A 16,258-nucleotide genomic window follows, 5' to 3' on the forward strand; every position below is an offset into this window, starting at 1 on the left:
GAGTGCTGTCACCCCTTTGTTCTCATCTTTCCCCTCCACTTCCTGGCAGTGACTTGGAGCCGTTTCCAGAAACAAAATCTCTCTGGTAAACTTTTTGAAAACATTTTACTCACAAAACTGAAATCAGAGAGGGTTTTTCACTCAGTCTTCCAACACAACTTCCTCACACTGCTACTGCAGCCTTTAGATCCCAAGTGTTTATATTTCCACAGTGAAAGAAATACTGCATCCCACATCAGAAGTCCCGTCCTGGATTACTGAGAATCCAGTTGTGCTGGCGCGCCCGGAGTTTGATGTGAGTATGGTTCTGAGCAGTGGCCTTTGGACACATTTGAACAACTTAACCCAGCCAGATAGAATTGTAACCAACACCCAGAGTTTCTCTATGCTGTTGTTCGTGCAGAATAAGTACTAATGAAGGAGTACCTTACATTGGAGTAAAAACTGGGGAAATCTCACATGTGACAATTTTGGTGTCTGTTGCCCAACAGTCTTCTGTGATCATCTTGTTTCAATTGTAAACTGCTTTAAAGATGTGATTCTTCCTTCCATTTCTTTGCAAAGAAGAACTAGATGTAAACCCTAAACCTGGCTGCTAGAAGAGATAAAATGCTAAGTTTCATAAACTCCTTTTGCTACTGTATTTCTTTCACAGAAAGTTCTCAATTTGGTTTTAAAATGATGTCCATCCTCCTAATACCAGCAGGGGAAAATAACAGGCACTGGTTTCTTTTCTTGTCTCTTGAAATTGTAATTGTCTCCTCTGAATACCTCCGGAATAATCCAGGGTATTGGACAGGAGACTTGGTGTCCCTGACCATGTCTGTACAATGCAAAGGGACTTCAAGCAGAGATACTGAGTTAGGTGCCAGCGATGCTGAGATCAAGTCAGTCAGCTCTGCCAACAGTGAGATCTTCCGAGCACTGAATCATTGTCTGGGCAGTTGGTTTCTGCTCTCCACTCTGTTACATAACACAGATTATACTTTCACAAAGAGATGAGCTCAGACCATGCCATAACATCCAGGGCCACCTGTGCTGGATGGTAGGTTCTCCCTCAGTCCATTATGAGATAATGTTATGAACACAGACACATTTAATTTCAGCCAACTTCTGAAATTTTTATGTAAGCAAAATTTGTTTTCACAGAATTCAAATATTGTTAGAATGGATGTATGTATAATGTCCTTAATTTCATGCCAGTTTTCCCTGAGTTTTAAAAACTACTCATTGATGTCTAAAATACAAATTCATGTGGATTTGCCACGTGTAGATAAACATGAATTTAAGTTAACTTTCAGAAAAGGGCTTTCTCTTTACTGGAGACATCTTACTGGAGACATCTAACTAGTCTAAAATGTTGTAGATGTTTATTTTAGTAAGACAAAGAATTTTGCCGTTCTATACTCTGACAGATGTGCAGGCAGGAAGGTATTTTAGAGTAGTGGTAGCTTTGCAATAATAAATTTTAAACCAGTTTTTGGGAATGTTACGAGAAAAAGTGGTGGAAGTTATATTTTTCTAATAATGGACTATGAATAAAGGCTTCTATGCCTTCACTCAAAAACTCTGATTATGTAAAAAGTATCAAGAATATCCCCAAACCATCTGTGTACAATCTGCAATACACAGGTAATTTGGATTGTAGCTTCACATAAATATAAGAATAAGATTGTAGCTGTAATTGGAAAGTAGCTTCACATAAATATAAGAAAATCCTAAATATGCTTAAACAGTACACAATTGATCAATTATTTCCACAGATGTCAAACCTTTATGGTTCAAGTAGATACTCTCAAGTAGAACTGTTACCTATGGAAAAGAATTTTGCTGTAGTTTGGTGATTTGAGAATGAGCTGGATTTGTCTTAGCATACCAAGATCATGATATAATGTGAGACTCTCATGTCTTCACCAGCCATTTGCTAGTAGATGGTACAACTAATTATTTTCTTTGGGTTATGCAGTTCTCTTTAAAAGAAAACCAAAAATCAGGTCTAGTTTTTGAAATCTGTATTTTCTTGTTGTTTATGTTCAGTTGTAACAGGTAGAATGCTCTGGCTTGATGAATACAATGCCTCTCTGGCAGCCAAAAATGGAAAATCAGGGAGGGGAGTTCTGTGTTTACAGCCATCTATCATATTTGTAAGCCTTTCACATCAGTGAAAACCCGAACTTGCCAATATGATATTAAACTTGTTAATGTAATATATTGCCCTGTAACAATAATCTTTCAATAATGTTAGTTGCCATAGGAACATTTATCCACATTCTAATAAATGATGAAGTGCAATCCCTGGCAGCTAAACGCTTACATTAAATAAATTTATTGAGGAGTGGTTGCTGGTGGTCCTAATTAATTTTTTATGGAATTTATATGTGTAATTTATTTCTAATTTTTACAGTAACTCTTTTTACAGATTTATTTATAGTGGTTAGTCTTGCCAAAATATAAAATTGCTGGAGTACATGTCTCTATGGTATATATACTTCTCAACTCATTGTTACCACATAAATTAAAAAAATTGATGAGACTGTGGTGGCATAACAACTGGCATTTTTAAATGTGATCAATACACGCAAACAAGTAATTGAAGAAAAGAAAATACCTTAACTGGCCTGTTTCCAAAGCATTCAAATGCAGTTGGAATTAAGCTGAAAATTTAATTCACCCACATTTTAACCAGGAGAAAAATTTCAAATTGAAAAGTATTTGGATTCTTCCTGTTATTCCTGCTGGTCAAGCAATAGAAAGAGATTTGGCAGGAATGGTGAGCTGCAGAAATGATTAGAGTGGTTTTGAACTGTAATACATATTACAGAAACCTGTGTCCACTGCACACGTAAGTTTACACATCGCCATTAGCGGTTTGTTAGTCCTTAGTAAATTGCTACTTCTTGAAATTGCTTGGCAGTTTTTCATGCCCCACAGGTTTTTGGGTCCATATCCCAGTACTGCACAGCATTTATATGCGGGCAGGTATCCATGCAAAGCACTAATTCCTGAGTTTTAGGCTATCAGCTTGCTTTTGTAGCCTTGACCAAATAACTTAACATCTTTATTGACTTTTTCCAATATAACTACTGCATCAGACAGTAGGAGATTAATACTCAAAGATGAAATATGCTAACTACTTTAACTGGAAACCAACTAATGATTGGGATGTGGAGTAGTAAGTAAACAGTGTGGAAATTGGAGATGTAAAAAAAGTATTATTTTTTTCACATTTCAAATAATTCACAAATTCATTCTGCATATGCTTTGCTGTTCATCATTACTGCTGATAGATTTTTTTTTTTTCCTGCACAGGTATCTTGGCTTTGAGACTAAATTATTCCAAGTTCTAAGTGCTCCTCATTACATTCTGGTCTTTGTTATCCTCCTGGGTTTTCATACCCATAAACTAAAAAATATCAATAAATGATGACCGGGCTTGCATACATCAAAGTTCACTTTCTATACTGTTTCATGTATCATAGTAACTGAAATATTAGAATTACTGTATTGGTTGTGTGGCTGATGAATAGTAGCTGTTAAAACCTCATCATGCTTCAGGAAAGCAGACATTTATCTTTGATTTAATTAGAGATGGACAGATTCATTTTTTCAGCATAGGAAAGGAGATGGGGTTGGATATTGTTGGATGGTAAATCTCTCAATACCATAAGGGATGCTGCACTCCAATCAATCTGAATGTCTCCCTTCCCTTTTTGATGGACATGACTGGGTACGACATTTGTCAGAAGGATGTGCATTTTACATGTATATTGCACAGGATTAGTAAGGGTCTATATTTGCCACTCATCCTGCTGCTGTACATCTCTCCCTCAGAGGCAGTAGTCCAAGACTTGGCCACTGCCTGCTGTTAACCCCTTCTGTGTGTTCAGCCCAATGCAGATGATCGGTATTTCCCCTGTAATAGTGGAAATATTAATAGTGGCTTCGTGTTCCAGGACAGCACCTTTTTAGCTGAACGTCCTTCTGCAGATGAATCAACTGTCAGCAATGCTTTGCCCTTTGATTACACCAAACCAGACTCCACCTCAGACAGTGAGCAGTCTAGTGACAATGAAATCCAGCCAAGACCAGAGAATATTGACTATGAGGCCAGTTTGGCACCTGAAGCTCCACTTTCCTCAGAGGCTGACATCACTGCTTTGCCTGATGGGCTGAATTTAGAGACTTCTCGTTTAGTCACTGTACCAGTGTTAGAGCACGGTTCTATGGACTCTCAGGAATGGCTTTCAGCCCCCAGTTCTTCAGAAGGTAAGTTAATGCCACTGACTGAAGCTTAAATTTGGCTACCAGTGTTTCCTGATGCTCACCAAATTATAGTTCACCAAAATGAGTTTTTAGAAAGGTCTAAAAATTGAGTATCTTTCTCTGCCAGTTTTTGCCTTTTGTGTGTGCATGTATCCAAGAACTGTATACCAAGGTAAAATGCTTGTAATAGCTGATAATGCCTGTTTATCTCTTCTGGAAATGATACATACGTGGCACTTGTTAAATAGCAGAGAAGTAATTTTGTGTGTCTTGACTTGGCCCATAAAATATCTGAATGGAAAGTAGGAGAGGTTAACAGGGATCCTTATGATACAAAGGAATCCTTTGGCATACAAAGGCCAGGATATATTATGGAAAATGTGGAATACAGATCTACAAAAAATAAAATTAATGAAATTTGACCCTTTTTATCATCACCAAGATCTAATTGTAAATTTATTTTTATTTTTAATGTTTGAAGATACTGGATTATCTGAAGAACTTTTGCCTTTAAGTCCTTCTCACCTTGTGCCTGAAGAATCTCCATCTACCGATGACTATGTAGTTCCTCTGCTTTCTGCACCAACAGTGGCCTCTTCATCAGTTGTAGAGACTGATATTAAAGAGAAGGAAGAAGTAATCCAAGGTAGTCCTGAGGGCAGTGACAGTGCAGACTCTGTGGAAGAAATTCCTTTTCCCTTAGAAGTGCCCCCTATGGAAGACGAAACTGATATATTTCTTGGAGATAGAGTTATATATGATGATGGGTCTGGTTCAGCTTTTGATGGTTCAGGAAAAGAAATGGAATCAAGTATCTGGCCTTGGGAAGAAGCAACCTTGGAACCAGTTTTCTACCCTGGTCCTGATAGCTGGCTTGAAGATGACAATGACTCTTTGTTAATCAAAACTGAGGATATTCCTGAAGGCATGATTTTAGACTATATTCTTAACTCTGGGAATAAATTAGATTATGATCTTTCCAAAGATGAGAATGAAGGGATAGTCGATATAAAAGATTTCCTTGATGAATCTGAAATATTTGTCTTTCCAGAGACTACAACTCTGCAAGTACCTCTGTTACAGACAGAAGAGCCATCGTCTGTGGAACCATCTACACAGACAGAAACCCTGGGCATGTATGACTCTTCTTTTGTCATGCCAGCTGGAGAGGCCCCTGTCTCACCACCATATACAGATCTGTCTGTGGAAGATAGTCTCGTTATATCCACAGGGACTGTCAGTATGGAGCAACCTGAGGAGTTTAGTGTAGGCCAGAACATAATCTCTGATGTAGTTGAACACCAAAGTGAAGACAGGGCAATGACAGAAGAACTATTCACAGTGAAGCAACCGGATGTAATGGAAGCTGCTACGATAGGACACTTGGACACAACCTCTTCAGGAACTATTCTGACTGCAGGTCCTTCCATGGTAAAGCCTGATGCTTCCACAGAAGAGCAGCAAGCCCTAGATTCATCGCTGGCAGACCAAGACACTCCTGGATCAGCAGTGAAGGAACCAGCTGATTTTTGGCCTACTGACAGGGCACTTGAGACCTCCTTAGATCAGACAGTGCAACCAGCAATGCCAGCTGTTACTCAAGGTTCAGCTGAAGTTCCTTCTGTAACAGGTCACACCACTGTCCTAGAGGGCTTTGCTGTGCAGGATGGTACAGACCATGACACGCACGTTTCCATGAGCTTCAGCACTGTTATGGATTATCAAACAGTGAGTGTAACAACAAGCACCGCTGAGCTTCCATCCCATCTCCCTCCTGTGGCATCCTCGCCATCATTGTCTGTGGCTACCTCAACAAAGCTGGGAGATGAAACAACAAGAGTCCTGGATGTTTCAGTAGACCTGGATGGTGTTAGCACTGTCCACTTTTCTCCTGGGAGGACTGAGGAGGGAAGGAGAATGACGGAAAGTCACATGGAGCTAACAACTCGTGTCCAGTCCACAGAGATGGCCAGCGTGGCTTGGGCCACACATGAAACTCACTATAGTAGCACAGTCCCGTCCCGAGCTCTAGTTGTGTTCTTCAGTCTTCGCGTTACCAACATGATGTTTTCAGAGGACCTGTTTAATAAAAACTCCCCTGAATACAAAGCCTTGGAGCAGCGATTCTTGGAACTGGTAAGAGTCACTTCTATGCTAAATGTCCACTACCAGATAGACAAAAACTGTTGGTAAATTATATTTAGTCATCTCTCTTTCACAGAGGGCAATTCAAAACTAGTGTTTACACATCAGATTTGTGTCCCTCTGTGGGGAAAATTCTGTCTGGAAATGGGTGGTGGCATGCTGTTCATCTTTTATTCAGTCAATAGTCTCTCTAAGGCAGAACTCCTTAGCACCATGGACCAGCTGCCCTGCTGGTGCCAATAAATATAGCAGTGTAGCTGAAGTCACTACCACACTCCCCCTACTTGCTTCCAGAGTGCTCTGTATTTAGTTTATAGGGAGAAAGATGCAAAAAAAATCTGGGGCTGTGAGCAGGTAGCTTTTCTACAACACATTCCACCTGTCCTAAGTAAGAGGTAGCTCAGGGAATTAAGCTGCTCCTAACCTGGCTGATGACTAGGAAAGCCTCACAACAATTACACAGCACCGACTGCCAAATTTTAACTGGGAAATTCCTCTCTTCTGACTGAAACAAACATTCTGTTGTGAGAGATGAAGGGAGCAAAGCAGAGAGAGGGAAGGGGGACATGCTTGAAAGAAAAATCCTGTGAAATGCCAAGTATTCATGGTACTTAGATCAAGGGTGAGCATGACGTATGTCCTGAGAACTGTATTTCTGAATTGTAGATTTTTAGAAGTCCTTGCAAATTGATATACTCTTAAGTATTCAGGCTCCTGGCAGGCTGCCAGCACAGACCTCAGCTGGGTAAGGATTAATGCCCTTGATGCAGGATTTGGATAAAATCATTCAGACTCCCATTGTCTGATGTAGTAGCAGTGCAACTGGCTTGAGTAGAGAGACATTCAAAGATTCAGCTTTTCTGTCACATCCCCTGTGTTGCAGCTGGTGCCCTACCTTCAGTCAAATCTGACGGGATTCCAGAATCTGGAAATCCTGAACTTCAGAAATGGCAGCATTGTGGTGAACAGTCGAATGAAATTTGCCAAACCTGTGCCTCGGAATGTCACCAACGCTGTGTACATGATCCTGGAAGATTTCTGCAACACTGCATATCACACCATGAACCTGGCCATTGATAAATACTCCCTGGATGTGGAATCAGGTAAGGACAGCAGGGAATTGCAGCTTAAAACAAGAGATCTAGCAAAATTTCTGTATTAGGTACTAAGGATCCCAACAGCTCAGAGGCTGCCTACTGCTTTTCACAGGCTGGGCTTTAGACAGCATTTCATAGAGTGAAAACAAATGAAAATCTGCCCTGGGACAAAAGAGATGAAAATCAAGGTGCGACCCAGACAGAGAAAGCTGTATGGGGTCCTTATAGATTTATGGAGACAAATTAACTCATGGAATACTGTGTATAATGCCCCTGTACTTGGCCTGGGAAGTGAGGAAGCAGATGGCTCAGGGAGAACAGTGGTGCCCATCTCTCCTGCACTTACTTTAATGGTTTGAACTTATTCCACATGGTTTTTCCCCACAGGTGGTGGCCAGTTTACCTGCCTGGTGGGCATCTGCATAGGTAGCAGTTGCTGCCTCATTCTTGGGGTAAGGTCTTGGTTGCACTAAAAAGTGACAGGCCTTCTTGCTTCATTCCTCTGATACAGGGAGAAAGTTGTTTTAGTTTTTTCCCCTGCCCAAGTTAGCCAGTAGTTTAAGCAACCATATAAGCAACCCAGACATAGTTTTCTGTTTTAAGGTTAGAGAAAAATAAAGAGTGCTGACCTGTTGGCATATGGTAGCTGTTCTTCTTGGATAGGTCTCTTATAAAGATGGTCTAATTAGCATGGAAAATGTTCTGAAATTGGTTGTTTAGCTGTACGCCAGCCTCTTAAGCCTGATACAAGTGAGGTATCTTGAATGCTACAAGCTTGTGTTCCTTGCAGACAAAAAGGCAAATCCCCTCACAGCAGATGGTGAGTGCCCAATGATCCTCTGCCCATCCCCATATGCTGCCTAGATTTTCTGTAAGAAATACTGGAGATCACCTGTGGTTTACTCATTTGTAAAATAGAGTTTCAGCAGACAGAGAAAATGAGGTACTGCCTGTTCCAGTATGAAAAAGACCACTTTATACTTGCTTTTTTGCCTGTTGGGTGTTCTTAGCCATGCCACTGGCATGTGCAGACAGAGGAATACTTGCTAGTGCTTGTTCACCTTAGCAGAACCTTTTGTTTCTCAGGAAAGATGCACAATGGATTTTTGTGGATTAACAAGAGACATTAGAGAAGATGGCAGCCAGCACCTTGTCTCAGTTAAGGCTCTCCTCTTTCATTAATAGTTTTTGCTCTGTGTATTGTCAGGTGAGCAAGCAGATCCGTGCAAGTTCCAGGCCTGCAATGAGTTCTCTGAGTGCTTAGTAAATCGCTGGAGTGGGGAAGCTGAGTGTGTCTGCAACCCTGGCTACCTCAGCATTGATGGGCTGCCATGCAACAGCATTTGTGATCTGCAACCAAACTTCTGCCTGAACGATGGCAAGTGTGACATAAGCCCTGGGCAAGGGGCCATCTGTAGGTAGGTCACCCTGCTGTTGGAAGTTGTGCTTCCTGGATGAAAACTCCTATTGCCTCCTCTGTTGTAGCATTCTATAAGATTTGTCTAAACTTCTGTATAATATTGTGTAACAAGTGAGTAGACTGTGATTATCATTCATGTTCTGCTGCTCAGTGCAAGTCCCAGTATATCATCAATGAGACTGTAACAAATTAGTAGAATAGAAACATCAGAAAATAAAACTAATTAGGAATAATGGTTGTAATGAAACACAGCCAGTTGTTCAAATCACTTTTATTGACCTTTGGGGACAGAATTTATCTCCAGAGGTTTTCCCAAGTACCAAAGTTTCTGATAGTGTCATATCACCTATGAGAGTTAATTCTGAAAGAGAAATTCATACCTCAAAGGCATATTGATAGTGCACCAATAAATTAAATATAATGCTTTTGGTTTGGAAAAAGCATAAAAGTAAATCATTGTACATGTGGGAAAAATCATGTGGGTTCATAAATGGACAAAGGAACAGACCCCAGATTTTTGCTTAAAAAAAAAGATACAGATGCATCTGAACAGGATTGCTGTATTTTGCAGGTAACCAAAAAGATTTTGTGCAAAATACAGGCAAATTGTTGATGCCCCTGACACGGCACTTTATTTTTTACTTTCCAAGAAATGTAATAGTCTATTTTTAAAAATAAAATGTATATATCAACAAAAATTAAGAAAACTATTGCAAAGAAGAGTATTATTACTAGTAGTTATTTGTTACTTCATGTGATTTTTTTTTTTAAGTTTACCTAGCACATCTCTAAAGTCAATCTTTGAGTGCTAACAGTTAACAGAAGGAATTAAAATGGTTTTACAACTTTAAAAATGGGAACTATCATAGATGCATTAAAAATTTAATCATATTTGTGTGATAGTGTTAATTAGAAGCAGGTAAGTATCTGAACTCAAGCCTGTTCCAGCCAGTATTTATTAAAAACTTTCTGAAAATTTGAAGTATTGCTTACTACTTTCAGAAACTGTGTCAGATCATTATGTTAGAAGACTTAATTTACTGATGTTTCTTATTAGTAAGGTTCATTGCTGTGCATGGTCATAATACATTACAATACCTTGGGTTTTTATAGAAAAAACTCCCAAACACCCATAATGCAAATATATATTTTTACTGGTATACTTAAAGTTAATAATAAGAACATTATAGTTCCCATGTTCAAAACAACATTTAGGCAGAAATGCTGAATACTGTTTTGGGCAACAATTCCACAAATACACTCTTGGACATGCACGTCCATCAAGTCATTTATTTTATGTATCTGTTTAGCCATTGTGAAGCTCACAACACTAGGAACATTCTACTCAGCTAACACATCTCCATTAGCATTTGCATTACAGGATGATAAAGACAACTGCTTTCTACCTTTGCAGTATTGATATGCCACATGCAAGGCTCAGTCAAGGCAGGAGTTTTTCCTCAGTCTAAACACCTTCCAGTTTTGACACATCACAGGGTACTTTAACACATCATAGGAAGCTGTAAATTGCATAAAGCACAGGTGTTTCCCACCACAAATGCATTAACATTTTGCTATTTTACCTACCTTCATTCAATTTTGTGGTTGGGGTAGTTCATCCTGGAGAAGAGAAGGTTTCTGGGAGACATTTCTTGTGGCCTTTCAATACTTAAAGGCGTCTTATAAGAAAGGTGAGGACGAACTCTTTAGCAGGGTCTGTTGTGATAGGACAAGGCGTAATGGTTTTAAACTAAAAGAAGGTAGATTCAGACTAGATATAAGGAAGAAATTTTTACAGTGGGGGTGGTGAGACACTGGAACAATGTTGCCCAGAGAGATGGTGGATGCCCCACCCCTGAACTGGATGGGGCTCTGAGCAACCTGATCTAGTTGAAGATGTCCCTGCTCATTGCAGGGGACTAGATGACCTTTAAAGGTCCCTTTCAACCCAAACTGGTACATGATTATCTACCAGGAAGTATATCCATAATAATAATAAAAATAATAAAGAAAATTGATGATCAGACAATGAAAAGATATTTATTGGGGTGACTTAACTGAGGTCACATCATAACAGGAACTTCAATACATTAGACAAAGCTTTTGCTGGTGTGTAATTTCCCTGTGTTTCTTTGTGGCAGGTGCCGTGTGGGAGAGAACTGGTGGTACAGAGGGGAGCACTGTGAGGAATATGTGTCTGAGCCACTGGTTGTGGGTATTGCGATTGCTTCTGTGGCAGGATTCCTTCTTGTGGCATCTGCTGTCATCTTCTTCTTGGCCAGGACTCTTCGAGACCAGTACACAAAGAGTGATACTGGGGACTCACAGGGGTAGGTGACACCATCTAATATTTTAAAACATCGGCTACAATAAGGATAATTCTGTCGTAAGTCTTACATCAGACAGTTTACAAGCAACAGGATGTACAGGCACCTCCAAATGCCAGGCTTCCTTAGTCTATCTGCTGCCCCTCCAGGCTGCAGAGAAGCTCACAGTTTGTTTATTGCTCCCCCAGGCAGGGTGACAGCCTCTCGTCCATTGAGAACGCAGTTAAATACAATCCCATGTATGAAAGTGATACGACTGGCTACAGCCATTATTACCGGAGATATCCGCAGCTAACGTCCTACAGTTCCACCAGTGCAGAGACATCCACAGACTACAGCAGTGAAGAGATCAGGCACATTTATGAAAACAGTGAGCTTACTAAGGAGGTAAATGACCTTGTTTTCATAGTGGCATGGGAAAGATCATGTAAACAGTAAGCTTATTCCACACTTCTAACCTCAGAGGTGGGCCCAATCTTTCCCCAGTGTCTATGCTCTAGATAAACAGGTTGCAGCAGCTGCTGCAAATATTTAAAAGAATACAGAAAAGCTTGCTTTCCTTGCTTGCTTTTAGAGAAAGTTATGGTTTTGTTCTGAGCTGTAATGAATTTCACATAATGAAGGAGCTGACCCCGTAAGTAACTTCACAGGGGTTGGGGAGGTTTGATGTATTACTTGACACAACATTTACCTTTTAAAGCCAACTATCTTATGTAAGGGTAGTTACACAGTGAAAAACTGGTACATCCAGGCCTTTTCACAGGCTCCTTTTGTTTTGGGTATTTTCTGACTGTTTTTAAAGTTAAAGTCCTTCTATTAGCTGCAAGTTAGATCATATCTTCTTTCTTCCTGTATAGACAGTATCCAAGGTTTACTCTAGAAGGCTAAAGAGAAGGGATTTACATCCCAGAACTAACCACAGATCCTTAAGCAACTGTGAGAGGTGTGAATCCAGTATGTAGTTGGACTGGTAGGCAAAGTATCTCTGAGATAAATGGTTTTGTTAAAGCCTGTTGAAATGCTACACTCTGTCCAAACCCTGGTTTTGATTTAAAAGTGAAACATTACTGAATTCAAATGAAATGCTTCACTTAAAAAAAAATAAATTAGAAGAATCCTAATAAAATAAAGAAGAATTTTAGTATTGGAGTGCCCAGTTTCAAGCCCCACTCTTTGAAATAGCAATGCATAGGAGGCTTATTTCCCAAAACCCAGAAATCAGTTATTTCAGTAGCATTCTGATTCCTATTATGTACTTACAATTCTGTTTATTGTATTCTAGGAAATTCAGGACAGAATTCGAATTATAGAGCTCTACGCTAAAGACCGCCAGTTTGCAGAGTTTGTTAGGCAGCATCAAATGTGAGTGAAATGTCTTGTCTGGATAACTAACTCCTTTGATGTTTTCTCCTGTGGCCTTTAGTACATTAATGTATTATTTTTTTAAGGTTCTAGAAATGCTAGGACACTAGAGGCTAAGATTTCCACATTATTTTTGAAGAGGTTCAACCCTTTTACAATACTTAATAATCAGTGATAAAAGTAGATAGTCCCAGAAAAAAAAAAAAAAAAAAGCAGTGAAGAGGAATCCCAGAGTTAATGGGTGTCAGAGCTCTGATATCAATTTAGGTTCTTGAAAGCACAGAATCTTCTTCATTCTTCTAGTGTAGTTCCCATTGCCCAGTGCTTTGTTTAAAAATAGAAATTTTAAAAGCATGCTAGTTTAGCTTTAGTTCTCAAGACTTGGCAACTGATCAACACCTGACAGATCTCTGGCACAGTCCTGTCTGGTATGGTGGGCACCAACTATAACAGAAATTTTACAATTCCAAGCAATTAAGCAATCTGAACTGTGTGCTTTGATGGAAGCTAAGCACAAAGAAGGTCCTCAAGGAATTTATTGTTAGCATACACACTCACATGAACTGTACTCCTGCTGTAGGAAGCAGCAAACCACAGCTTGCTGAGTTACTTTGAAAGGTACTGTAGTACAATTCCTTGGCATCCTATTAAAAATATCTACAGTAGCAGAAAAAACTTGTGTTCCCAGATCTTCAGCAATAATTTTTTTTTAATTGAAAAGAACAGCAGTTCACATTTTTCCATGTCAGTCATTCATTTTTTCATCTTGAAAAGGCTTGGTGTCTAGATTTTCCACAGCTGGAAAGTAGTAAGGGCTGCCTTGTATAAGCCTTGAATCCAATGTTTGAAAGAGATTAAGTTAATCACTGCTCTTCTGTTTTTCGTTTCAGGAAGCTGCTTTAAGAAAAAAAGAAATTGATAGAATACACGTGGGCGATAAACACTACCATGCTGCCACAGCAATGGGCTCAGATGTAACTGCAAAGTTACTTATAGTCTTAACATTGCATGGATGGATACAGATGTTTTCTCAATGAATGGCTAAAATGTACAGATGCCTGTTTATCTCAATTTCTTCTGGCTTTTCCATGTAAAGTGACGTTTTTAAGAGGTGATCAGAAGGGGCAGAGGTTATGAAAGTTCATTTTTCTTTAACTTCAAAATGGACATTGAAAGATTTTGTATACAAAGGCAAAAAAAATCTCCTCGGATAAGACAAGATACATGCACAACCAAAATAAAATGCACATTGAAAATCCCTGCTTGGCATTTTATCCCCTCAATGGAGGCTCCAGTGGTGATTTCATTGGTATAAAACACCAGTGGAAGGAAATATTTGATTTGCAAGGGAATGAGTTGTAGGGGAGAACAATTGTGCTAGAATTTTGTTAGCATTATTTAAAAGCATTCCTGTTATCAACACAAACAAAACCTCACAGGAAAAGCTTTTCTTCTTCATCAGTACAGAAGCCTGATGTACATTTTGCCACCTGGCATTAGCAAAGCAGAGGATAGCACCGAGCCTGCAGCCTCCTGAAGGCTCTCCCCGAAAATCAGCATCACTGCCGCCTGTCAGTGACCCACAGGGAGCCTTGGAAAGGCAGGGCAGTGCTTCTGCAGCACAGTGCAGTGTCTCTAAAGCCAGGATGGTTGGTTCTCCAGCTTATTCTGGCAGACACACAAGCTGGGGCACAGAAGGGCTTCTATCATACAAATGTTTGTGGAGCTTAAGTGACTAACATTGATTTTTTTTTTGTATGTAGACATTTTGTTTCATATTTTGTAAGTTAATATGCATTATTTATTTGTTGTGTGTTTCCTTCCCAGCTTGTTTTCATAATGGATTTAGTAGTTGGAATAGAAAGATGACTAGTTTTAATAATGAAATACTACACTGGCATTTGTGCCCATTCTTTTATATCTATAATATATTTAGTGTTTACTCAGTGTTGAATTCAGCCAACTAATATTTCAAATTACTGAACTGGGCAATAGTCTGCCATGAGCTCCCTTTCAAAATCATGTACTTAAGTCCATGCACATTTGGTAGATGTCAGCATTTTCCTGCAGGGAAAGGAAAAAGTGAAATTATTCTTAGTTTAGTGGAAATCAGCATAGAATTACTTAAGCAGAAGAAGTCAGTCTAAAGCATTTTTAAATAGCTGAATTGAGATGGGGACTTCCAAGTAAAGAAACAGAATTTTATCTTCAAGTTGTGAAAAGAGTTCTGAATACTTTAAGCTGCGTTGGGGCTCTGCTCAATCACGCAGGGTCTCTTGTTTAAGTCATTAACACAGCTGTCAGGGTTAGGGCACCAATTACAATCACATTAGCTTGTGCTAGCAAAAAAGGCCAAGTGATTTATTTCTACAGCTTATGTAGTTCTCGGCCCACATGTGCCAACAGCCACCTGATACTTTCTAGAGTTAAGTGATAGTGAGAATTACTTGATTGTCTTTAGGGAGCTTAGCTAAACAACAGAATATTTTAATGCAATTTTTCTACATGTCCTGGATAACCTCACTGGATCGTTTGTATAGAACCTTCTTGCCTTGAGTGGCAGGGGATGGGTATCAGAGCCACACATCTGTCAAAGAAATGCTTATATAAACCACTGAAAACCAAATAATGCCACACAGCAGGAAATAATATGGTGCTGCTGAACATTGTGACCAGATGTTATGAGACAGAGGCCCCACTCTACTGGCTGGCCCGAGAGCTGTCAGAGCAACTGGTCCAGAGTTTCTGAGGCACAGCCCACTCTTCATGGCCCTACAGCAGCACAGCTGAGCCACTCTATAACACCAGGGCCCGTGATCATAGCAGAGAATTACTGGGCTCAGGGTGGGCAACAGCCTGGGACTGGTTTCTGTGCAGCTCAGCTGCCAGCCCTGGGAGACCTGGTGCCACTCCTGCAGAGTGCAGCAGTGGATGGCACCTGGGATCATAGATGTTTTCAAGGTATTCTGCTGTGCACAAGCTGAGAAGAGGTTTGATTATACTGAGTGTGAGGTATTTCAGTGAATATACAGCAATATTTTCTTTGTGTTTGTGTATACATATGAACATGATGGTATCTTTCCACTACAATAAAAAATTATTTCCAAAATATTTTTTCTATAACATTCATGTAGAGACTGAGTTTGACATGGAGAAGATGTCTTAGCCATGAGCATTTGTGTGTGTAGGATCAGAAAGCTGTGTTGTGTTGTTTTGTTTTGTCTTAACAGAGTTGGCTAAGCTGGTAAACTCCTTTGCTAACAAAAGTGCCAAATGTAGTTCATTAACACTTGCAAGGTTATAGTCTGAAATTTCATGCTGGAAAGCACATACCTGAGTGCTTTGCTTTCACTTAAACTCTTTTGAAGTTGTTTCATCCCTAATCAAAAAGACAAGAATTTAATGAATGATTAATTTTCTTTGATACTTTCCCAATCCAAGGTGAAGATAAAGAACTCTAAATTAAAAAATCAAATAAACAAAAAAAAAACCCCAAACCCCCAAACCAACAAAAAAAAAAAAAGCAAACCACCCCACAACCAGCTCTGTGTACAAATCTATCAGTCTATTATCAGTTAGCATGCACTTTTTCACTTATTAAAAGTAAAAAGTGCAGGTTTGAATGACTTGGTTTCATTTAAGAG

The 16,258-nt window shown here is 39.5% G+C and overlaps 1 protein-coding gene across 5 annotated transcripts in view; it reads left to right on the forward strand.

The window, feature by feature from the left end:
* Nucleotides 1-15,725, forward strand: part of IMPG2 (interphotoreceptor matrix proteoglycan 2) — a 55,845-nt gene extending 40,120 nt beyond the window's left edge. For 3 of the 5 annotated variants that reach the window (XM_048295157.1, XM_048295159.1, XM_048295158.1), the window contains 9 exons: nucleotides 213-295; nucleotides 3,954-4,266; nucleotides 4,745-6,399; nucleotides 7,292-7,511; nucleotides 8,713-8,923; nucleotides 11,067-11,255; nucleotides 11,441-11,639; nucleotides 12,535-12,614; nucleotides 13,505-15,725. In XM_048295157.1, the coding sequence (XP_048151114.1) occupies nucleotides 213-295; nucleotides 3,954-4,266; nucleotides 4,745-6,399; nucleotides 7,292-7,511; nucleotides 8,713-8,923; nucleotides 11,067-11,255; nucleotides 11,441-11,639; nucleotides 12,535-12,614; nucleotides 13,505-13,517 (2,963 nt within the window). In that variant the 3' untranslated portion in view covers nucleotides 13,518-15,725. The remainder of the gene's footprint in view (nucleotides 1-212; nucleotides 296-3,953; nucleotides 4,267-4,744; nucleotides 6,400-7,291; nucleotides 7,512-8,712; nucleotides 8,924-11,066; nucleotides 11,256-11,440; nucleotides 11,640-12,534; nucleotides 12,615-13,504) is intronic. The other 2 variants (XM_048295160.1, XR_007201696.1) reach the window with 2 other exon arrangements.
* Nucleotides 15,726-16,258: the final 533 nt, after the last annotated feature.

The sequence above is a fragment of the Corvus hawaiiensis genome, chromosome 2 (assembly GCF_020740725.1).
Source record: "Corvus hawaiiensis isolate bCorHaw1 chromosome 2, bCorHaw1.pri.cur, whole genome shotgun sequence".
Classification (NCBI taxonomy): domain Eukaryota; kingdom Metazoa; phylum Chordata; class Aves; order Passeriformes; family Corvidae; genus Corvus; species Corvus hawaiiensis.